We start from the raw sequence: 25,902 nt of genomic DNA on the forward strand, positions 1-25,902 counted from the left end.
CTTACCAGCAGCTTTAGTTATGTATGTGTGCACTGTTTAAATGGAGCTAAAAACACTACATCAAAGTATGACCCTTTCCCTGAATATGTTCCCCCAATGCCAGACTCTGAAGGTTGCATTATTGTATAATCAGACGAGTAACAATATATACAGTTTAGGTTGGACTTGGCAGGACCCCGAGCAGCACTAGCAGCAGATAACATGGTTATCACTCGGTGAGGGCCCTGGGGGGGACAGCCAGCCTAGTGGGCTGTTGACCATGGAGCATCATGACTGCTGGTAGGTGAGGTAGAGCTGGGGATTGCTTGCAGCCCCATCGTTCGTGAGAACTACAGGAAGCTTTAGGCAGCTGGCACAAGGTGGAGCAATTTTAAGGCTACATTAATTAATGCCAAAATATTGGCCTGATACAGAGCTGGCTCAGGATCAGAGGAGAATGAAAGCAATTTATTGTGTTCATCTGTGTGTGCTCCGTGTATGTCATATAAATGTATTAATACCACTTGACATGTTTATATTTTTATATTGAAAGGATGGATAGCTCTAGAGTAATTTACTGCTGTTACTTTATTTCTCATATTTAGTTTTTTATTTCCATAGATGGAATAAACCGATCTTGATAGAAGCAGTTGACTGCATTTCTATACTCTGTCAGGTTAACAACGTTGACAGTGTGCTATTTGACTTTTGCTACAGTTTTGGCTGTAAGATTTTATCTCACTCTTTCCCAAAAGGCAGTCTAAGTGTAATGCGTGCCTATAATAAATTATACGTAGAATAGGATAGCCTGGTTGTGTTTGTCCAGAACTGAAAGCAGTTAGAATTGCCCAAAAGCCTAAAATAAAAATGGCAAACTGGGCCTTTGCAGTGAAATCTCGAAACTTGAATAGGATGTTTTAACTTCCATAAAGCTATGGTGTAGAGACATATTTAACACCTCAGAATGGGACCTAGATCACAAAAAGCACCTTATGTTTTGCTTTATTATGAATAAGATATTTTTATGTCTATCTTCAGAGTAGTAAGGTTTTTTATCCTCAATATTTAAATCATTTTAAGTATTGGCTTCATATCTTCATATTGCATTATATTGATGTATCTTAAATTCTATTCCAGTGCCTTTGCTAATCTTAAAAAAAAAACTTTAAAAAAAGAGCTGAATTGGCACATAGATGAATTGGTAACTCTCAGATATTTAGTATAGATGAGTGCATGTGTTGCATCTCTGTTATCTTGCCTTTCTGATAAGATACAGTAATACCTAATGGGGTTAGGTAGCTGGCAGGCAAGATGTTGTGAGCAGTGACGTACTTGAGGCCAGTGTTGGGATGCCAGAATAACAAGGAGCTACTGCCATCAGGGAGGGAGGGGATTATTTAAACACTGAATTATTAGGCATCTAGTTAGATGTGTATGCATTCTCACTTTATTAATCTCCATATCACCTCCTTCAGTGTGATAAGCCCCCAAACAGAGGTCTTGCCACATTATGAAATCCTATTCTCAACAACTCTGCCTGTATTTTTATTCCTAGCGTTCAGTACCTACTAAATATATTTGAATGTGTGACCAGCTTGTTTATACCAATTTATGTGCCAGGCCTGGGATGTTTTTTGATTGTGCAGCTAGAAAAACAAAAACAAGACAGTGAGTTATGGATGTTTATGTTTAGGGAATCGGTGTGCCCCTCCTGGAATAGTTGCGTCTCTACAAGCTCCTGCCTTGCAAATTCCAGCTGTCCCTCTGCAGGAACAATACAATCCAGAACAGGAGTACTCTGTTCAATCTTGCCCCACTAGAAATCAACACATAAATTCGCACAGATTTCACTAAAAGAAAAACTGTGAGGAATGGGATCTGCTGGGCACTGTTTCTTTCTATAGATCCTCCTATTCCACTTACAAATATTTAGCCAGATGCTTCCAGAGTCAACCACAGAGTCAAGGTTTGAGTTTAAAGATAGTTGTGCACTACAGCTGGGATTACTCTCACCAATTTTCATCATCTAAAAATTAGGAATTTAATTTAAACTAGTCCTCTAGGTTGCTTTCGTGGTTATTGAAAGGCATCTTCAGAGAGGAATTAATTCTTCTTGTATTAGGCTCCTGCATGGGTTAAACTGCTTCATAGTTTCCTGTTTCTCTGGGCACGGACTATTGACGGAGCCTAGATGCTCACCTCAGGCTAGATGCCTGCATTTTGGATGAAATTATCTTGTCCTAAATACTACTGACTTTTAAGTGATCAGTCTTATTTACTTCCATACCAGACAAACTGGTATGGAATATGCATATATAAATAAATATGCAAAACTCAGAAATATTGCAGCATAGTTATGCAAGGTATATATTCTTTGATATATTCCATTGCAATTAGTTGGTGTATTGATTGATCTGAGCCGCTCAGGTATGGGAGCAGTGGAGGGCACAAGAGGACTGAGCTGGGAATATGTGCTGTTGCTGGATGCAGCCCAGCTTCTCCAGAGGTCCCTTCCTGTGTAAAGGCCCGCTGCTATTCCTCCCCTTCATCCTCCCTGTCATGAAGCTCTGGGATGAGTGACTCGCGTGATGTGGGGGTGGGAGGTGACATTCCTTCCCCACCATGGTTAGTCACCACACGTCCTGCACCTCAGTGCTTCCCCTGAGTCACCCTGTGGCCTCAGTGCCACCTCCTGTCCCGAGAGCTCCCTTCCCAGCTTTTGCTGTGCTTCTGGGAGTGCTGGGCTTCGTCTGCCTGCCTTGAACTGATTTTGATGCCTGACAAAGATGACAGTGTGAGGGAAAGCAGTTGATACCACCTAATTCCACATGAGAAAGGATTAGGGCAGCACAAAGTTTTGAAGGGCATTAATGAAGCAATTGATCCAATGTAGAAACAAGTCGGCTTTTTAAGTATCTGCAAACAAGACAGGGCATCAGACACTCATTAGTACCATAAGCTTACAATAAGCTGTGATGAACACTTCCATTTGTGCAGCAGTGCCAAAGGGACATGTGGTTGGTTTCTTTGTTTGTTTGTTTGTTTGTTTAGCTTCAGGCCCTAGTTCTTTCCCTAAATGCAAAAATCCTTCTGTTTATATGTTGTCTTCAGTGGAGCTATTTCTGATTTCTTGTGGTACAGGTAAGAGGAGACCAAAACCCAGAAGTTTTAATGAAAGATCCAACCGAAAACAGATGAATGTGTTTTAATTCCTTTGTGAGGAGAGGAATGTTATTTATTTTTTGCATCAGTATATGCTGCAGTTGGACATTCTTGATGGAAGTGAAGAGGATCTTGCCTGTGCTTGACGTGATGACATTGGGTGTTCTGCTGGTAAACGGACTTACTGAAGTACAGTGCTAACCCTTTGACTTGAACAGCTAGTAAAAATTTCAGATCTTAGTAGATTATTCCCAGCAGAAGGAAAAAAATGAAGAATTTTTAAATGCATTTTCTGCCTTACATGAACTTCTATCTTAAAAGGAAAAAAAAACAAATAATCCAGAGCAATCTCCTTGCCTATATCCCGAGATTGTTTCAGCCATAATCTTAGCATGAAATGTTTTTTTATTCTGCACGTTGATATTATTCCGGTTATTCTGTGATTTTTGTTTTTCTGCAGTGGTTTTTCTGTTCCTGAGTTTTGTCTCTGCTTCTTCTAGTCAGCTCTTTTTTGTTTTTCTTTGTCCATCATCTCAACCAAAGCAATTTTAACAAAGTCATTCTGCCAAACTTATTTGAATCTCTGAGAGGCCTTGCGTTTGCCTTTGCTCCAAGCAAAACTGTATGCTTAGCTGTGTCTTAGAGATATACCTTATCTCTTAATTTAGAGATATCTTCAGAGAGCCATCTTAAGAGATATTAAAATTCTCTCTTAAGGGAAAAAACAGTGATGAAACTTTTGATATAAGGACCTTTGATGAAAGGATATCTTCTTTCCTAATTGTTTTCTTTCTTAGTTCTCAATATTTGGTACCATATGAAATACTCCCTCCTCGTGTTAAGATTTACAACACATCATATAGCAGACCTAAATGAATCAGTGGACTGCTTTTTAAAGCATCTGTGAAAAGTAGTTGAAAAAATGCTTACTGTAGGTAGGCTGACATTACTATACAGAATACAAAACAGTTCTAAGTAGGCTTACATTATTATACAGAATACAAACAGTTCTACAGGAAGATGTTTTGAGGTCAGCAAAGTGTTTGAGAGCCACTCTTATTCCAGCTTAAAGGTAAGACCACATACAAGTTCTCTCCTCACTGTAGTGCCATAGCTCCTGAACTTTCTCATCAGACAAGCGTATGATGAGAAGTGTTGTTGTTTGGTTTCTTTTTTCTTATCTCTTAGGTGCTTTCTATATTTACATGCAGTTTACTGCTTTTGATGTGAATAGATTGTTATATCTGCTACCAGGTAATTATCCTATAGGGTTTTTTTAAATAGTATTTGTCCTCCAGATTACTGTAATGAATCTGTTAAAGGAACCAAGTGACAAAGGCAAAGTGATGGCAAAAATAATCTTTCATGAAAAAACAGGAGAAGTAATTATTAGGAAATATTGTCTATCTTGGTTCTCTTCAGCCTGAGGGCAGTTTACTTTTCCCAAAGCTGAGTGAAGAGAGTAATATGGTGGTGCTAGAAAGGAGGAGCATCACTAAGAGCTGGTATGTACAGAAGGGCACAAATAGGATAAATACTATTTTTGAGAGGTTGCTGAGGCTTTTTACAAAAGTGGATGTGGTGTTCAAAGAGACAGAGCACTTCCAATCCACTCACCCAGGAGACATGAATACAGATGGCCTGCAGCTCCAGGATCCCCATGGACTGCTTCAGGGTTTAAGAGGCCATTTCCCCCGCAAGGGGCACATGGGCAGGTTTGGAGTGGGCCAGGCCACGTTGCGTCTGGCATGGCTCTCTAAAAACTCCACGGTCACAGTGACAGGAGGCCAGAAGCCAACACCTTCCAGCCAGGAGTAGAGAACAGCCTGAAGTGACTTTAGAAATGCTTTCAAGGAACACTGAAAACTTAGGCAATGGAAAAAAGAAAACTGTTTGTTGCTTTAAGCCTTTGTTCTGCCTCCTGACTTTGAGTGAATAAATACATGATGTTTGTTTAGAAGTGTTTGGGTTTCCCTGCAAACTGAGATTCTGACAGCTTTCCACAAAAAAAGGCTCAGTTTGCAGGGAAACCCAAACACTTCTAAACAAACATCATGCCAAATTCAGATGGTCCAGTTAGTTGAATAAAAGTAAGAAACTGGGCAAGGCATAGCTAGTCTAAGGTGTTTGCACTGCATGTTCCCATGAAGGGCACCAAGAGGGGTGTGCACACAGCAGAGGACTTGCACAACTCTACAAGTTGTGCTCCAACAACACACCTTCCCTAATTTTCGTAGCCTCTCTGCACATGGTCTTGCTATTCATTCAGTTGTTAAATTCTTCATGAACTCTGCTTATATAATGTATATTCAATGATTGGAATATGTATAGCTAAAACAATTAGATGAAAACCATACTATCTACCTGTGGATTTAAGAAATATTCTCAACTCTTGACTTTCTTCTTGGGTCTTTAGATTTTCATAGCACAAGCTAAAAAAATCCACCCAAATGCAAAGTGTAGGTTGCGGTCTTCTGTGCTTTTTTTAAAAAATGTTTTACCTAGTAACTGCTGAAGGACATCTGTGAACCTCTCATGTAAACTTAAGTGCCCAGTAAACTTGTAAACATCTGTTTTGCGAAGAGTGGACAACATGCAATTATACGTGCATGCTATCGTTTTTAAATAACCTTTGCTTCACATCAGATAAATTCAGATGGGTTCCTTATGCTGTGAACAGTTTTTTGGTTGAACATCATTGCAAGGCTGATTATGCAGTATTGTCATGTGCTCTCTGTATCACTGTGGCTGTTGTGTGATTGGAATTTGGAGCATGCTAACACAATGAATTGAAATATCCTGTTCTTATTTTTTACAGGACTGTGTTGTATCACTGAGTATCATTGTGAACATTTTAAATAAGATTTTCAGGATGTAATATTTTTTAATGGCTTACAAAACAAGACCCTTTATCATTCATATGCTAGAGTATGTATTTTACTACAGTATTTTCAGACATTTTACAGTGTTCCTTGGGGATCCAAATCCTGCAAGTTTGTTTGACATGTACCAAAGTCACCTGTTCCGCACTGTGGTATAAATAACTGTATATAAGAGAATACTTCTGTGGATTTGAAGTTGATGAAATACAGTACATTCACCTACACAATAGAGGGATACATAATATTTTGGGAGAGACTCACTTAAATCTATCTAGCTGAGTTGGGATTGTTTTACTCTAAAACCACACACTAGAGAAGACATCTGCCCACTTTCATTCTTCTTTAACGTATGGAACATCTTTTTCAGTCAAAGAGACACAGATGAAACTTAAGTGGTTCAGCAGATTCTACATCAGAGCTTGAGACTTAAAAGAGTTTTACTTCTGTGACTCAGGAATAATTATTAGGCAGATAATGCCAATACCATTATAACCTGTAACAAGATAATGACAGTAACATAAAATGAAGCATTGATGTATGTATGGGATTTCATTACTGATAGTGAAGTAACATGAAGCTGCCCAGGGAAGTTGAGAACAAAGCCATCTGGTGCAATGTTTGAGAAGCCTTTCTGTAGGACTGCACATCTCGAGAGGTACATTGGTTTAAAAAAATTTCAAACTTCACTTCCCACTCCAACTTGTAGTTCCTAATTTTATAAATTCTTCAAAAAAAAAAAAAAGAATAAAAATGCATTAGGTTCTATATGTTTTCAGGAAGTTCCTCCAAAGCATTTCTCCTTACATTTCTATCCAAAATGAGAGACATTCAACAAGTCCTACTAAAAAAAGCAATCATCTATTACCAGAGGCCTTCAAGAACAACTGTTAGAATTTAAGGAAAAACTTGTTTTAAGGAGTATTCTGTTCCATACTCATTTTATGCACTAAATAATGTAGTAAACGGTTGGACTTTTAACAAAGGATATCCTTTGTACAGTAATTCCTGAAATATGAAATATGACCTTCCCTCCTCCCCCAAAGAATTTATGTTCCTATGACCTACCTCACTTGCATTTTAGGTGCCTATATCCATCATTCTCAGCCTCAGAACTCCCACTCAGCAGCTGCCTATTTTGGCAGCACTTATAGTCCGTTCATAGCCATCCCAGGTTTTTACATTAAGGATCTGTACAGATGTGAAATTGTACTTCTGAGAATGCTCAGAAGCTGTGCTGCTCAACAGAGTCAAGCACCTTACCAGCAAGGTTTATTTAAAGGGCAGGTGAAATAAGCACCTGCCTACTGTAACAAAAAGTTGGAGCTGGCAAAAAAAAACCCCAGTGTTCTAGAATGAAATATATATTATCTATTGGCAATAATTTTTTTCTGTTTTTTTTTTTTAAAAAAAAAAAAAGCTGACATAATTGAATTATTTTACTTCTTATTTTATCAGGGAGTTAGAAGGTTAATGGGAATGGTCAGAAAAAGCAGTTTTGCTTGTTCTAAAAAAATACACTAAATGGAGAACTGTCAACGGAAGTCCCCAAAGTGATACTCCACATGCCTCTGTACGATTAAAGCAGCTGTGTGGGCTCTCCTGGAGTGCCAGCCTTCTCAGACAGAGCTACCTGAGGAGCTAGTGGTGCCATTAGTGCCATCCTGCACCACAGCCCGAGAAAACAACTGAGCATAATGTGGGATGGGACACAAGGTGGTAGGCTGCTGGTTTAGGGACTCATTTGAGAGGAGACATGATGCTTCTTTTACTAGGATCATTTCTGTTTCTTACTTACATTTGTAGGACAAAATACAGAAAGACTCTTGCAAGGAAAGGCTGGAGCACAATCTCCTCAGTCCAAAATGAGTGCTGTAATCTCTAGCCAGCAGAGTTATTTGTTTGTGTTTTCAGGGAGTCCCTTTTTTCTTCATCCTTTGCTTCCTGCTCACAACTTCCCAAATCTTGAATTATTTTCTGCATAGTGGTGTGGCTGCAATGAGAGTATCCCCTTCCTAATCCTTTACAGAAGCCTTTAGTCCCAGGGGGTAATTGTGTGGGAGGTAGAAGATATGGATTTAATTAAATTTAAAGGCAGTGGCCCTTTAAAGGGAGCTAGTCAATCCTTATCCTTCATTTCTAGTCTGTTATCCAAGAGGCAGGGTATCACTAGAGTGTGTATTTTAAAAGGAAACATAGGGCAGTGAGTGAAGAGTTGCAGATGTGGAGAGCAGTCTCTTGAGGAAAAGGGTGGTGGGTGCTCTGTGTATGGCCAGTCACGAGGACCCAGAGAACAGACCTCAAACACAAAAACACCAACTGTTTTGTGTCATAAGAGATATAGGTTCATCCCTGCAGTAAAAAAAAAAAAAACAACACCATATGCCTAGAGCTAATAACACCATTTGTACTTACATGTCACGTGGTGGCTGTAGGCGGGAAGAAAAAGAAAAATGTCAGGTAGTTCCTGAGCTTCCATTTTCACACAGCTCTCTCAAGACCTTTCTTTTCTTCAGGTATCAGCCTCTTGCTGTGCCAGATATGCAGTAGACTCCAACAGATCATTTGATTTGTATTTATCTGTGCCTGGAATCAGTGATGACAAGCCCTTCAGTTTGCATGTATGCCCAGGATTTGGAAGTGTTTTCCAGATTTAAGTCCCACATCGTTTGGTCATTTCTTTTTGTGCCCTAAAATTCATGTCATATTATTGTGATATAACATTAAGAAGCAAAAAATCTGCATCTTGTTTGTAGAAGGAGAGATACGGATATCATAGTTTGGATACTAGTTTGAAGCAATAGAGTCCAGTGCTTCTGCAAAGGTGCCTGTGTGAGCAGAGCTATAAATCTTACCTGTCTCAAAGCCTCACTAAAGAACTTGAATGTTCATTTCTATCAGGGTGGATCTTTACATAACTAAGCCCTGATCCTTCATAAATGGCTTTGCAATCTTATAACAGACGGTACTACATACACATTTCAGATCATTATCCATCTTAATTATTATCCATTATCTAAACCTCCTTGGACTTCAGACCTGAAGTTCACATATCAGTATGTCAGTATTCAGCATAAGAATATGCTAGTTTGGTATTAAAAAACTCTCTAATTAGAAGTGGTGCATTTAACTGTTACTAGATTTATTTTCCTTTTTTTTTGGCAGAAGGAGTGGATCTTGAGGGTGCTGAGCTAAGAGGGGTTTTTTGTTATCTTCAGAGGTAAATAGTAGGTGGAAAAATTTTGAGTCATGAATCACATATCTTTGACGTTACTTTGGGGGGCACCGTAGTCCTATAGAAGTGTGTAGCAGAACAGAAAAGATGGGATATATATTAGGAGATTTGCATGGGACACTGCAGCTTGAACACAGGTGAAGGACAGTCCCCAGGTCATAAGGACCTCCCTTCTTGAGACACGGCCTGTTTCCCTGTGATGCGTAGCCAGAGCCTTCTCTAGAGATGTTTAGGCAGATTCTCCTTTTGTAATAGAAAGGAAGGGTGTTCAGAACATTTTTAGTAGGGATCTAGAACCTTTTTCTTTCCATTGTATGATCTTCCAGATCTGGTTGTGTTACAAAAGCTGTATATGAGACATGTCTTTTGCTAAGAAATGAGGAAGATTATAATGTTGAATCTCATTTGGGATGAAAAGTCTTCTGTTGTCAAAACTATGATAAGATTATTATCTTCTCTTTGTTATTTAAGATTACTGACTGGCAGAATTTACTTCATACATAAATTTATTCTGCTGGATGATTGTTAATTTAAGTATTATTATCATCAGAATGGGCAGGCCTTTATTATGGGCAGTGGTGATCAAAGGGAATTAAGTCCTAAAGTGGTATTCCTATTGTACTGAGCTGCATCTTTAGTCTTTCAAGTCCTGAAACACTGTTTTACATTTCTTGAACTGAAGAAGTACGTGTGTAGGCTGTCATCTCTGTAAGCATGATTTCATTTCCCTAAGCTTCAGCTAAGTAGCAAAAAGCAAGATGGTTGCGCACACATGACCATTACCACTCATACATTCACCACCAAGAACTGTTTTAACAGAAATAAATGACAGTAAGAAGAGGCTCAGATCACTTATGCTTGAAATCATTAACATATTTACTTAATATTAATGTTGTGTTACCTTTAGCACCTCATTGGTGTGCTGAATGTGTGCAACACATTTATAGATATTAAAATGATAGAGCTGGTGACAAACAACTTTTAAACATCAAAGCCCAGAGAAAAATTAAGCAGGAGTTAAAGTGTCTTGTTATAAAACATGTAGCTCAGAAAGCAAACAGTTTATTATGTTTATTTTGATTTGCAAAGCTATTCTTCCACATGAGAGGAAACCAGACAATTCAAATCAGTTTCTAAGCCTCAAAAACTACAAGCTAGATGGAGAGCTTATATTTAAAGTTAGTTGCAGTCTTATTTGCCACTGTTTTTTCACAAGAAAAGAACAAAAGTATGTCTTAATATTTTTGCATCTTTATATATCAGAAATTTGCCTTCCCACACTTAAAAAGAAGTGCTGGAAAATAGGGTTATTTTGATCCCTGGGCCAAGTTCTTTAATGCCAAATCGCAGTGTGGAAAGAATGTCTCCGTCCAAGTTATAAATCCTTAAAATGAGCTTTGATGGAAAATCTGGAGTAGTTTCACAGTGGAATCTCCTCAGCTCCATGTGAGGAGCCCTGTGGCTGCTTTGCTAAGGCAGGTGCCCGCTCCATCCAGGAATGGTCTGGTTGATACCAAGAGTGGTTTCTTGCATGTGAACAAAAAAGGAATCAACAACACAAGGATATTTTTGTTCTGCAAATTACTTCATGATTTCCAGTCAGGTCTGAGCTTATAGAAGTTTTTTGTCCATTCTTCTGTGTTGTTGTGATATTGGTGAACCACAAAGGAAACCTGTGCAAATTCACTTCATTTTTCCCCTTACAGAAAACTTAACTTTGTTTACTGTGGGTTTGTTTATTAAAGTGAATGCAGGACTAGTCATGAAACTTATTCTGGCAGTGACAAGACATTTATGAGACACAAGAATTCATGCAAGTTTAGAGTATAGGATGTCTCATTCAGGGGAAGGGAATGGGGCCTCTGGTGGGGGGGGGGGGGGCATCATTGCTATCCAGTGCCCGGAAAAGTAGAAATACGGCTTTCTTTTTACCTTTCTTCCTTTGGACAGGCACAGGTGGTCCTTCCCAAATCAGCTGTTTCTTCCAAGGGAGATCTCTTTAGCCAGGAACTGTCACAGGCAGCCGCGGCTCAAGCTTTAGGCAGGTTTGGATGATGTTCAAGTGTGTGTGCACTTACAGGAGAGAGAGGGAGTTTCATATATTTCAGTTCATTTATTTGCATTAGAGAATGCTGGCACTGTCCTTTTGGTCAAAGTAATTTCTTCACACATCACCACTACCAAGATCAAAGCATGTCCTCCCCTTATATTTGTCACTGTTATAGCATCACACCAGCTTACAGAAGCATCTCGGTGTATGCCACGCAGGACAGTCAGCAGCTTTTTCCATCACGTACTCCCTCTCCCCATCACTTCTGGGACACGTGTATGTCAACATTAGCAGGAAGGGTTGCTCTGCAGGGAAAAGCAGTTTGGTACTAAGGAACCAGCGTGTAAGGTACACATTTTGGGGATGGAGTGTTACTTGGATTAGTTCTCGTTTTGTTGCATGGACTAAATGCCGGATAGTGAATGGAGTGCGTTCAGCAAGCTCTTGAAGCACATCCCTCAGTTTCATTCCATGTGAAGGGGATCTCTGAGAGAGCACAAATGATAGGAGACTGCCTTGAGAAACGCACTCCTTATCTGGACTAAAATGCTAAGACAGATTCACCTTCTGAGTGGTGTCTCTAGGTGTAACACCTATGCCCAGCGGGGAATCCTGGTCTTCCTCACTCTAATAAAATTAACCAAGATATCAATTTGAATCAATGTTTTATGTAAAAGCTGTCTTGAATAATAGGTCCTGTATTTTATTGTACTTTCACTAAACGGATGCTGAAATGTATTTTAAAGTTAAAAAATATATCTAAGAAATAATTCCAAAGTTGTACAGGCAAGTATATGGAGTATTTATAACAGAAAGTCTCAAAGTTGGCTGTTTTGGAGGATTGCTCTGTGTGGCACTTAGTATTGTCTCCTGTTAACTCAGGAAGCTCAAGGCCAATACTAACAACTGTGGTGTTGCTCCCTTAACAAGCATCACTTCTCAGCAGCACAAGTCTGCAGAGAAGCAGCTGTCTGGTTGGGTCCTCTGCAGCTGCAGGATGAATATCTGGCTCCTTCCTGTGGTACTTTATTGCTATTGCATAGGACTGAAGAGTAGCTGCAGTAAGCCAATAAACAAAACGATACAATTAAACTGTACAGCAAATCAGTATGATACTTTTCAAAGGATGAACAAGTTATTTCATTCTATAAAGAGTTGGATTTTTAACTGTGCAATATACAAAACACTTAGCAAAACATACACACAAATACACACACAAATACACACTCAAAGAGGCTTATACTGTTACCTTGCATCTGGCACAGATGCATCAAAAGTCTTGCCCCTGTGCCATTGGTGAATATTGGCCTCAAACACATGTATTAAATTAATTCTGAGTTGGGATTTAGTAAGAAATGGGAAGAAAGAGAGCACATTAAGTCAGTACAAATGTTACTTGGGTGATTAGATCACAAACTGTAAGTGAAACTTGGAAATATAAAACAGCCCCCTTAAAGCTGGGTAAGTCATCTAAAGCTTGCCAGTGATTGTTGAAGGGTATTGTTTCTATTCATTTTCTTAGCTGGGATTAGTGGAGTTTTATTTAATTGTATTTTTATCTGAAATTTACTGAGTAGTGTTGATGGATGCATGCTGCTATTTACAAAATAGAATCATACTATAGGGATTCTGACATTTTGGTTAATTGGTATGTATCCCTCTAAATGGTTTCTATTCCTTAACTCGTAATTGTTCTCATTTGCTCAGTGGGATTTAGAAACAGGGTTTGTGGAATGTCATTTAATAGTCATTTCATTTTGTTTAATGAAATGCATTGGCTTCCATCTTGCCTATAAATTAAGTCATTCCAGTTTCATTTTCTGGCCATATATTTTTAATTGTGTAAATATTTTTCCTTCTCATGTAATTTTGCTTAATGTTACAAAAAGTGCTACGCCCAGCCCCCAGCTTTACTTTATAACAAATGAGTCGCAGTGTGTTTTCTCTAGTCCGTTAAATCCGGACATAAATCGGATGCTTGCTCTGTCTCTTATGGCAGTCTAAATGTGAACCATTGTTTTCAAAGTTAGCCCTTTTCCTTGCTAAGTGGAGGACTGAAACTAATAAATTATTCTTTAGCAACCCAGAGAAATAATCTTCAGTAAGAAAATATTTAAAAGGTCAGATCCTGCCTTCCAGTTAAATTTTCCTTAGTGTAGAGGCAGCGGGAAGGAGAAAGGCATCTCATTGCAATCTGATTTCCTCACCCTCTTCTAACTCTAGTCAACGTGTTGCCCAGCTTCTCTTTATAAAATACAAGCAGCTTCAGGGATACTGCAACACATGTTTTGCTACCCACAATTTATTAGCCAAGAATAGCTACATTGAAGTAGACTTGTGGTCATACCCTCTCCTCTGGCAAGTCCCCTTCATCAGGGACTCTGGGGCTGTTATGTAGGCTCTGCTGGGTGTTCAACATCCAGGGCAGGCCACACACTGCAAAACCGCCCAGGAAATAGATATACAGCCTTTACGGCCCATTTTGTAGCACACTGGAGAACAACAGAAACAAGTCATCAATCTCTTCTTCTACAAGCATGATTTGAATGAGCGTCTATGGGTGAAAAGCTCTAAGTGCTATCAACTCTCCGTTGTCTCCAATGGCAACATTTTAAGCAGAGTAAATACATTACACTAGAAAGTCACATAGCCCTTTTATTAAGTCAGCAGTGCTGTGTTTTCCACTTTGGCTGACTGTTAAAATTCTGGTGTTGGGGCTTTCTAATAGTTTAATTTTTCCTTATTCCAAATTTTTTTAAAGAAAAAAAAAGGATTGATATAATCCAAACACAGAATAAAAGACAGAATCCTGCTGTGCTAAAAAGTGCTAAAAAGTGCTAAAACCATGGCAACCCAGGTATACTGTTAGCCACATTTTTTTGTAATAGGTAACTTTTCCTTCCATTTCTCCAATTCTTGTTTGCTACAAGATAAAGAAGAAAGAAAAATCTGTGGGAAGCTTGCTCTTGCCTACAGATTCCTTTTGGGAAATGGAGTTCTTAAAAAGAAATGGAGTTCTTAAAAAGCCTCCTCAACCCCAAAGGTATTAGGGTGGTATCGTGCACAGAAGAGAGCATGAGAGTGAGCACTGGGGGACAGCATTTCAATTCTTTAGTGCTAATGAATGAGGATACAGTTGTCTCCTAGAGACTATTTTAAAGGACAAGTGATGAGAACTGGATACTATCTATTTATTCCCACATATCTAGGAAGGAAACTTTTTCACATAGTGGACAAATATTTAAATATTTTTCAAATATAACCTGTCCTCCTAAATAGCATGTAAATCTGTCACAAGGTCTTGGCATAACTCAGTTGGCAGCAACTGTTGTTCTTCCTAAGCAGCAGCATTGGCACATGAAGGAGTGACAGAGGCATACTCTAAGTATGGAAAGCTGTCTTCTCGATAGCAACAGGAGACCATTTTCAGATCTGAAACTCTATATTCTGTAGCAAACAAACAAAAATATGCGGAAGGATCCTGATTCTTGGAATATGCATTTTCCCACCAAGCCTATTTATAAAACTGCCTGATAAAAAAGCATATAGAAGAAATGACTACAACTCAGAATATCTGGGTTGTATTCCCAGCTCGGTTTGCCCTTGAGTGAGCCACATTAAAAAAAAAAAAAAAAATCCACAGAAAAGCCTTTATACCTCAGTTTCCCCACTTCTACAGAAATGATAAATAAATAGGAGTGATCTCATTTGTGCCTGGAAAGTATGTTGAGATGATTTTGTAGAAGTTGCTAACGAAGTGTCATGCATTATTATTGCATCAGGCTGACTGTACTTCTGAAATCCATCTGACATTTCCCACTTGACACGGACTGTGGGTGGTAACATTTCTGTATTAATTGTAAAGAGGATGCGTTATAGCACTGCCTGATGTATAATCACATGGTTTATGATTAAAACGTTTTCTAAGAAGGGCAGTAACTGTGAGATCCTCTCTCTTTTTCACTTCGTTAAACTACCGCCTTACGAAGTGTATTGTTTCGTTATGGATCCTGCCAGGCAGCTCTGCTGCGCTCCTTATAGCTACGTGTGGAGCATCGAGGTGAAGTTCATAACTATATTTGGGTATCAGAGTTTATTTCCTCTACTCTCTTGAAGGTTAGCATGACGAGCGGCTGAGGAATGCTAGGGGAAACCGTCGTTAACATGAGCAGGCTGTGCCCGAGCTCGGATTGCCCCGCTGAATCCTGTTTCGTGTTGCAAGCAGTTAAATCACCGGGCGCCGGGACGGGGCTCGGACCACACAAACACAGGATCGGGTCTGTTCCGTTATCGTGTTGCTGAGACTGGTCCTCTGCGTCGCAGATAACGGCGGCTCTCCCGTATGTTGTCAGCGGTCGGAGCCTAGGGTTGAAGTCGAATACTCCCCAGTCAGACGTGCCTGTAAAGCAGGGTGGTAGGAGAGGAAGCCTGGAGAGGAAATGAGTAAGTCAGCAGCCCGGCCCAGTGTGTAGCCGTACGGCGGGGTTACTGGAGCAAGCAGTGGAGCGGGGAGGAAGTGTTGCAACGACTAACCCCCCTGTGTGTGTTCTTCTCTGAAACAGCCTCATCATAGAAAAATCAAAGATAAGAGGACTTTTGGGAGTCACAATTAGTGCAAGACAAAATGATCTATTGCTAGTTCTGAAAAGAGGGGGAGCATGCACAGCTCCTCCTTAGAGGTGCTCAGCACCCAATGAAAGGGGAGCACCCATAAAAAGCAGACTGTTGCATGAAGTTACTGATTTTTTTATCTTCTGTTCTGCATGACTTTTCTATCCTTTGCAAACTGAGTATTGTCAATGATGATGCACACTGGAGCTTTATGTTTTCCCAAGGAGTTTAAGATAAAATTTCTAAGAGGTGCATAGTTACATTGATACTTAAAAAGTGTGGAGAGGATTCTCTATTTCCCATGATATTTGCATCAGAGAATTTAATGTAAAAAGAATATAGTGGCATGTGTACATTCTTATAATTTCATGTGTGTGTCTGTATGCTTCTCATTTTTTACAACGGACTCCTGAGCAGTTGGGTCCCTGGAAGAATGAGATGAATGAGAAGGGCATCCTATGGGGATGGGGGGAAACAGAAACAAGTGGTGATCCCTATGGAAAGAGAGGAAATTAAATGTGACATTCCACTGCCAACTGGGTGTTGGTTTGCTATATTCTCTCCGTCAACAAGTCTTTGCCTTTTTGATTTTTTTTAAGAATACTTCTGAAGTGAAAAAACTCCTCTTTTACCACTGACTCCTCCCAGTATTTTGTTTCTACCATTGCATGACTATCAAAATACTGACCATCAGTAAAGTTTTGGTATGATGTGGATTATCAACCTTTGTTTACAGAACACTGTTTACATTCTTTATGCTTGTCACTTTTAAATTAATAAGAAAAGAAAATTATGAAGGGGGTGGATGGGTGGGTGAAGTCCATTCTTTGAATACTAGATAATTACAAAGCAGCTGCTAGAATGAAATTTCCCTGGCTGCTTAGTGAGAGGATAGTTCAAATTGTAGTCAAAATTAGGATTGGTACACCAGATTATGTGTGGGTGTGACAAATGAAAAAGGAAATGCTTGGTAAAGTATTTTTGTTTGTAATGTGAAGCTAACCTAAAATAATATTAGTGGGTATTAAATTCTGTATGTTCCAGTGGATCAGTTTCATTGGAATACAGAAAATAGTTCTGTTTATAGTAATAGCTCAAACACTATATCTGAGACATTACTTTAGAAGAATGACTGAAGTTGAAATACTAGTAGTAGGGAATACATGATGCTATGGGTGTAGTATGTGTCTTTTATCATTGTGATTTCATATTGTTCTAAATATGTGTTCATACAATCTTTAGAGACGCCACATTAGCATTCATTATATATGGTTATACAGTTGAAGAAACACTTAGTTACAGTTGGCTTTAAAAAACATTTTAATGGAGCCTTTCATGTCACTCACCTGTTATAGAGAAAAAAGAATATCAGTCAGTGAAAACACAGGTGACTGAAGCAGACTTCTGGGTGCAGCAGGGAAATTGAGGGCCCCATCTAACAGCAGCATCTTTTGGCTATGCGAGAGATGGATCCGCTTCCACAATTTAATTTTGTGGAGTTATCTAAAGTTCTAAAGCTGTCAAGAAAGCTATGGCAAACCAGCTGGTGATCCACCTGCAGGAATATGGGAAGAAATAATGTAGACAAAACAAGTTACAATTCTCTGTCTCTTTTAATGGAGAGGGAGAAAATCTGTGACAAAGGTACTCAGATAGCGAAGGAGTCCTTAGCATGTGAACATGGACTGAGCGGTGATACTTTTGCTGGGTGGAAAGTGGATGTTGGTTCTCTGGGTAAGACTCTGGACTGGGAATTGCATCCATTTTCCTGCCCTGGCTCTGCCACAGATTTCCTTGGTGAACTAAGCAAATAGTTAATGGCTTTGGCCTCTGTTTTTCTGTTCACCAAATGGGATTCTGACCCCTTCCTCCCAAGGGTCTGTGAGGTTAAGTAAAAGGATGTTTATAAAGTGAGCTCATATTGTTTTTATAAAAGAGGTGCAGTTTCAACATTTTCGAACAATATTCTCAGCAGAGAAATTAGCTATTATATTTACTTATACAGTGATGCTGTCATACCAATATGCTTTCTCTCAGTGGTAACATCCCAAGGTGGTGGGAGGTTCTGTACAAGTCCTTTTTTCGGGGGTGAGGAGAGAGGCCACTGACACCCCACAAAAGGGAGCCAGCGCTGGCTGCCAAGGGCCACTGATACCCTCCAGCTGTGTGGCACCCCCGCGCCAAGCTCGGCTAGTCCAAGCTGCCTCTGCATGCTGGGACACGCCGGGATGGTGTCACTCTTCCTTCGGTACATAGGTGAAGGTGTCTGTCCTCTTATCTCACCCTAAGTGAACCTGGTTCCCCTTGTGTGCATGCTGTAGGTGTTACCAAATGCTCTCTCTGTGTATGTACATGCCTTATGAAATGCCTTCAACTTCTCGCTTCAACCCTCCTCCCCCCTTATTTTGGAGGATGTAGTTCAGCTGGTCCTTTTCAACCTTTTGTTGATAAGTGCCATTTTTGTGCTGCCTGTTGCTAAGTATTTGGTGCTGCTCAGTCTCACCCTTCCCTCCTCCCCTTTTGGCGGAGAAAGGACGCAGCGTATTTCCAGAATATATACTCTAATTCCAGCAATGAGACTACTGTACATCTGGTGCTCTCAGTCTCCTCTGTGCACATTATAGCACGCTGAACCGCAGGCGAGGGGACAAACGACCTGTCCCTGTGTGGTGGGACATGGTGACTACTGCAGAAAGCATCGCAGAGGCATCACCAGGCACGGGATCACCAGCGACAACCCGGTGAACTCTTACCAAAACACAAGCGCACGTCTCTGCTATCACTTTCTCTTAGGCAGCCCCAGAGCGTGAAAGTTGGTGGTGGGGCGTGCGTAGAGGTAGAAACACGGTGGGAGGTGGAATTGCGGTAGATGTGACTGATTTACGACAGGAGTTTCCTTTACAGTCATAAGGGGAATTTTGCTTGGTCACAGTAAGTTTGAACCCTCATGAAACAGCCTGAATCATTTGAAGTTAAAATAAAACAGAGAATGGCAGGGGGAGGGGCATGGCCATTTTTTAAAAAAAAAAAAAAAAAAAACCAGTATAAAACACAACGTTAAAATTGTTTCCTTTGGTGCTGACTTCTTAAATGGGAATGTGATCCAGAATAGTTCTGGTGTGCAAGCCAACATTTGTTTTAAGAATTTTTATTGTCTTCTTTTCTCTCTTCCCCCTCTCCCCCTTGCCCTCCCTCTCTGCTCTGCAGATTTACACTGACTGGGCTAATCACTACCTAGCAAAATCTGGCCACAAGCGGTTGATCAAGGATTTGCAACAGGACATTGCAGATGGAGTTCTGCTAGCAGAAATCATCCAGATCATCGGTAAGACCAGGGCTGAGAGAAGCACTGCGAGCTGACTCCTTGCATGGGGGAATATATAATTCAAGTTGAATGTATTTAAAAATAAGATGAACCCTGAATAATACAATTTGACTGGGTCCATATGTCTCTGATATTTGTGTGGTTCATCCTTGTCTTAATTAAAAAATATGTTTATGTGAGCATGTTTGGAAGTGGCTGTTTAACCATACTTTAAATGGCCAGAACTGTATCTTACACACTTTGAATTGTCAGAAATGAATGCTCCATTAAACCATATGTCTCCCATGTGTGCATTTTGTTAGTTGGAGTGGCTCATACTTTCTGGGATGCCTTGAAACTGTATCCTGACCCTGCAAAGACAATTGTGGAAGATTTCATGTCAGCAGTTATTTTGCAGGGGCTGAAGAATTAGCAGCGACCTCCTTCGCACTTCCCCCTTTGCATGATTTGGCATGTGGAAGCAACTGCTGCTAACAAGAGTGTTGTTACTGTACGACTGAGCTTTACTTAGAAAGGAGCTCTGTGTCAACAAAACCCTCTGCACTTTATTGCTGTGTCTTTTCTGCTCTTCTTCTGGTTTTGTTTTGGTTTGGTTTTTTTAGGTCTTTTTTTTTGGCCAGGGGGTGGAAAGGAAAGTTTTATCTCATTGTTTACTTCTGCTTTTCTCCTCACTGTTTTTGTTTAGCAAATGAAAAGGTTGAAGATATCAATGGCTGCCCCCGGAGCCAGTCTCAAATGGTAAGAATAAAATATATTTTTAGTCTGTGTTGGCACCTCTGCACTTTCCTAAAATGCTTTTTAATAATGATTTATTTAAACTGTGAATACTCTGTCCCACGTTTACCATAAAGTCCTAATTCTCATATAATGTTCCTGGTACTTTTTTTTCCACATGTGTTTGGTGTCTGTCACTTCATTTCTGTGCTCGCTAACTTTGGGTCTTGAGGTAACCCAGCAGCAAAACTTCATCGCTTCTAATTAATCCAGAACTGCCTTAGCAGACCTGTTCTTCTGATGATGCAGATAATTTCATTTAACTTCATTTTTAAGGGCAGTAAACCCAAGAACAAATTTTTAAGTGGAGTCTTTGTGTCTGGAAAACTGGTTTGATGAACAAGACTTGCCAAATTATTTTTGAATATAAATAGCCTTTTGGATTGTCCACTGTAAAGTCCAGTTAGATGCACTGACTCCAAGACTTTCAGAAATAGCACTTTAGTCATATAGCACTCTGAGCTATAGCTGGCAGCTGCTTAAAGACTTTTTAATACTCTCAGGCAAGAAGCATTTTGTGACTATGATTCATATGGAGTCTTATTAATCTTTTACTGTGTTTATGGCTAGTCAACTACATTTAATAAGATAAAGCCTTCTTAGAAGGCTGTGGAACTGACAGGTACAAAATCTGAGCCTCAGTAACATCACCATGCATTTACTGAATCATTTGCAGTTCCAGTCATGCTCCCTCATGCTGAGGACTTTGCCTTTCTATTCACATCCAAATAGTATGCGAATAAGGTGCACAATTGTGTAGCTGGCAAGGATTTTGGAGTGTAATGATTTGGATGAGCTTGCGTCATAGCAAACTGCTGAAGCTGGGCTTAAAAATGGAAATGCAGTAGAAAAAAATTTGCATTTATTCAGTGCATTTTTTAAAGGGGGAAGGTATTTGCAGCTTTTTTCTGCAAAGTTGCAAAAGGTAAAAGGAAAAATTTTGAGTACTAATGAAGTGAATAATTGGGTCTTTCAGTTCTTACTTTTCAAAAAATGTGCACATTTAAAATAAGTTTTTTCTCTGGCTTTCAGGTTTTTTGAAACAGTCCATAGTAAGAATATATGTAGTTTCCTTAATAATAGTTATTATTTTAATTACTCATATTACAGCAGCACCTAGTGGCCCTGGCTGAGAACGTTGGGAACTCCAGTGTGGAACTCTAATATTACACACACAGATTGAGAGATAATCACTCTCTACTTTAATCACATTAAAACCTGACATTCCAGACAGACAAGACAAACAAGAAGAGACAAAAGCACAGAAAAGTGATATGCTTTCCCAAGGTTATGTAACTGGTTAGTGACCATCTAGGAATGCTTAGGGACCCACCACTCTGATGTCTATAGAGCTTCATTTCCATGGGACAAAGCCGAGCTGCAGAGAAAATTATTCACCCTGGCAATGTTTGCGTCTCCAAAGTGACAATATCTGTGTATGTTCCCTGTTGACAGGTAAAACTTGATGTGTCATAGGGATTCTGGATTTCATCTCTAGCTCCACTGCAGTTATGCGGGAAGCATGGTCAATGCGTGGCCGTGCCACAGCAGTACCTGTGGGAATCTCTTTGTGTCCGTCATCCTCCTTCTGTAAGCACACTTCTCAGCTCAGCCAGGCCAAAGACTATGTCTCAGGTGCTCTGGGTCTCAAACCAGGTGCTTCGAACACTCTTGTACATAGTGATACATCAGTGTTTGAACAGTGCTAAGGCGTCACGTTTAGCCACTTTAACTTGGTAGAAATAGAATATATTTTTTCATTCTTTGATTTGGTCTCTTTACTGTATTGCTTTCTCTCTACAATCTGATCAGATTATTTTCCTGCCTTTTGACATACTAATTTTATACTGCTGATTTCTTCGACTGAGCTAGGAAATTTAAAATGTACTGTAGTTAAAGTAGTTCAAATTGTCAGCTTTCCCCTCAGAGCATCTCAGAGACCCTAGGTTTTGAGTCTGCTCTCCATTTGTTTCCTTTGGGTTGCGCCCTGATCTAGCCTAGCTGAAGGCACAATCTTATTGCATTTTCAGGTAATTTCCCTTGACAGTGCTCAATTTTGTTAGCCCGCTCAGTTAATGATAGGCCAATTCTCTTCTTCTTGTAGCAGTGGACTCTTGGGTGTTTGTAACGTGCAGAAAAAAAGACGTAACATTGGTCGAAGCTAGTTTACATGTTTGTCATATGCCTGTATGTAGCAATATGTCCTGTCAGGATTTGTCAGAACATCAGCCATCAAACCAGCAACAGTCATGATATTCCTATAGCATGTTTGATTGATAGCCATTCATTCACTGCTTTCATTTTAACATTTTTAGTCAATAAACCTCAAGAAGGCCACCACCCTTTGCTTTCACATGTTTTCATGATCCTTGCTCTCATAACTTACAATTAAGGAGAAATGTTTTCTGTATTCATCTGCCATTTGAAAGCCTTCCCAGGAAGTGATGTCTAAGACATCTTATTAATTTAAAAGAAGCTAGAGAGCACTGACATGTATTGTCTGCTGCTGGAAACACTTGATATCCCCTGTAGATGATATTGATATCAATTCATAATTAATCACTACCAATATTCCCAAGTTCTGTCCCACTCACCGTTTGGTTTTCCTCTTGCCAATGGCTTCATCTTTCAAGTGATTTTTAAGGCATCTCAATTCAACTGTTACTTTAATTTGTAAACAACTTTTAATGATTATTTTAAATATGTATAAAATGCTTCTTTTTTAGTTTTCTTTTAGTTAGGTCTATTGCAATGTCTTGTACTCCATGTTCATCTTCATAGTGATATATAAAGTACTTGCAGGCAAGTTGAACTGGCTCCACAGGTCCAAGTTCATAAAAATTAAAACCTGTGAACCCCAGCAGCATCCAGTTTCTGCATAATTAGCTTTACCAGGATCCTTGTGGCTGTCATTACACTCACACATTTGATGTCGCAAACAGAATTTGAGAACCTGAGATGTACTGGGGAATAAATTATTTCATATTCAAATCTCAGAAACTTTAAATAAATGAAACTTGCAAGAGAATTGGCAAGATTTCTTGTTTGCTGGGTAAATCTACTGTGGTAAAAAGATTTTGGCATTTCTTATGAATGGTTTTAATAAAGATAATAAGAATCTAAAACTCTATGTATTATGATATACATTGTCTGTCTACAGTGTCATATAGAGTTTTCTCTTTGCCTTGCCTATTTTTTCTTCACAGCTATGCATTCAAGGAGGAATATGGCACTGTAGCCTTTTTTTCATCATCTCTTTCAAGCCCTTCAATGGAAAAAAATACCACATTAATTTCTATCTTTTCCTTGTATGAATTATTCCATGAAGTCTATCAATTAAGGAAACCTAGAATCATCTTTCTTTTAGAAGATAATGGTCTTTCAAGGGTTTACCTTTTGATACAACCAAAAGCTAATTCCTTTCTGCTTCTTTATAAGCCATTTGTTTCTTTAATTTCTGTTGTAAGTTCCCCTGTCATTAGAAAAAGCAGGATAGTGTCCTGGGTAGAAAATATGTTATAAATTTTTCTTTAATGGTCCAAAAAGAAAGGATTCAGATTTTTTTTCTTGCTGAATATATTAAAAATGTACTGGAAGATCTCCAGTGTTTTGTCTCTAAAGAGATCATATCAAACATATAGTAAGCATACAGAATATCAAATTTAATCCATCCTGGGGTTGTCAGAGAAAATGCAAGAGAATCAAAAAGTGTTGGACTGAAAATCTTTTTTTTGGTGACATTTGCAGTATTGTCCCCAGAGAATTTTACAAAACTAATGTTTCTATTCTTTCTTCATGCAGTCTATGATGTTTTCAGCCACATAAATAGTAAAATAAATACAAAGTTGCCAAAAATTTGTAGTATATTGTTTTTCAAGTTGATTTTTCCTTCAGACATTGATGTTGTCTTATTAGCTGTTTTTTCTTCCTTAGAATTAGCTCTTGCTACTTCCCATGAGAACTGTCTATGCCAGTACAAATTTACGTACAAAAGTATCCTTAATTCTTGGTAGCAGGGTTTTTCCCATAGTTATTAAAGGGCTGGAAAGACCCTCCTTGTTAAAAGGCTCCTAAAGTAGTTACATGCATTTAATGAAGACTATTTTTCATTTTGTCAATCTTATCTTTGGCACAGTTTTCTACCAGTTTATGTAACTAAAGGTATGCTTCAAAGATGATTTTTATAGTTTAGGATACAGACATGCTGCAGTCCAACAGAGGGAGTTGAATTCAATAAAAATACAGGTCTTGCTTACCACATCCTGGAAATCAGGGAGCTGGAGAAGGTGTTGGAGCTATAGCACATTGCCAAATGGATACGAATATTTAGTAAAAAGCTGCAGTTATCAGAGCTGACACCATCTTTGGGTGAGTAGCAGTGTATCTGTTAAAAGTGGGAATCGGTGTGAGTATGTGCAGCACTAATAAGATCATTTCTACAACATTGTACTTGATTTCATTAATAATGCCTTTAAAAAGAAGTTAATAAGCTGAAAAAGTTTCAGAACAGAGCCACAAGAATGCCAGCAATTTTGCTATATTCTATGAGACTGAAGAGAAATTGTGGAGTTTAGCAAGAAGAAGATGAATGAGTGAATGAGTCTCTGCTTAACCAGGGAACATTTTTGTGATAGAGAACTTTCTATGACATAGTTAAAGAAGTGTATGAAGTCTGAAGCTGAAGTAGGACAAAGCAACCATGTCTATATTGGTAGACATTGCTTTGTAATTTATTGGGTAGATGTGCTTTGTAGTGTTCCTGTGGTCCCCCAAAAGCCCCCTGTGGTTCCCTCTCTGCTCATACGCTTGGGTTTTTCTCTGGAGGAAGCCAAGGTTGCAAGGGGATGAGGTGTATGCAAATATCTTCTTAGCAGGGAGTTAGCCTGTGGACTTGATGAATAGGTGGAAACTGGGGACTTCCCTTCAGTATAGACACCTGCCTTCAGACTTCCTCTGACAGGGATGTGCTGGGTAGACACTGTTGAGTAGCATCCCTCGGTATGCAGGAATGTCAATATCCAAGGATAAGAATATCAGCATTAGCATTCTGTGTCTAAAAATTGTTTGTGAAAATCAGGATAATTTTGTATAAAGTAAATGTGGTAGGTACTACTAAGGCCCATAGAGTTCTATATGAAAATGTGTGGGGTATGGTTATGTGGAGCTCTTTGAGGACCGGGAAGCCTGAAAATATCATCCCTATGTTCACTGTCAAGTGGGTCCACATGTGCTCTTTTTGTCTGCACAGTGTTGAACTGTGTAAGAATCTCCTGGCTTTGCTGGTGCAGTTGTTGGTGAGATTAGCTATATGGATTAAAGATACACTTTCTATGCTTTGGAGCAGCTCCAGGTGAGCCTTCCACACAAGTGTGACACGTTGAAATATATACAGAAATCTGGCTAAGTGTAGAAACATGGTCCCTTGCAACTGGAAATTCAATCTGAGTTTTGAAAACTAATCCCAGCTCCTTTCATGTGCAGGCCAGTTTCTTCCCACAGTGACAGCTGTGCGACCCCCTTTTGTTTAAATTCTGGCTGTCACCCCATGGCTATCAGTGGATCTTCACAGATTTCACAACTGGCTCCTGTGGGAGTTTCGTGAGAATACAAGGGAATAAGAGACTCTAGTTTTGTCAGCTGTGCAGGTTTGCTGTGCTTAAATGAATGGAACACAAGACAGTAATCTAGTTCCTGTATTTCCGCGGTGCATGCTTGCGTACTTAGTTTTCAGAATTTAAGTGAATAGCCTGAAGTGTGTTAATTGGAGTGTATGCACTTCTGTGTAATTGGGCGTAAGAGAAGTAAAAGTATTTCACTCTATCAAACTATTAAGTTTTTTAAGTTGGTTGAAATAGCTGCAGCGTGGGATGGAACTACAGGCAAGGGA

The 25,902-nt window shown here is 39.3% G+C and overlaps 1 protein-coding gene across 2 annotated transcripts in view; it reads left to right on the forward strand.

Annotated features, from left to right (window-relative positions):
- Window positions 1-25,902, forward strand: part of NAV3 (neuron navigator 3) — a 270,974-nt gene that overhangs the window by 62,014 nt on the left and 183,058 nt on the right. For both annotated transcript variants that reach the window (XM_075150396.1, XM_075150404.1), the window contains exons 2-3: window positions 19,124-19,241; window positions 19,927-19,979. In XM_075150396.1, coding sequence (XP_075006497.1) covers window positions 19,124-19,241; window positions 19,927-19,979 — 171 coding nt within the window. The remainder of the gene's footprint in view (window positions 1-19,123; window positions 19,242-19,926; window positions 19,980-25,902) is intronic.

Source organism: Calonectris borealis, chromosome 1 (genome assembly GCF_964195595.1).
Source record: "Calonectris borealis chromosome 1, bCalBor7.hap1.2, whole genome shotgun sequence".
NCBI classification, from domain to species: domain Eukaryota; kingdom Metazoa; phylum Chordata; class Aves; order Procellariiformes; family Procellariidae; genus Calonectris; species Calonectris borealis.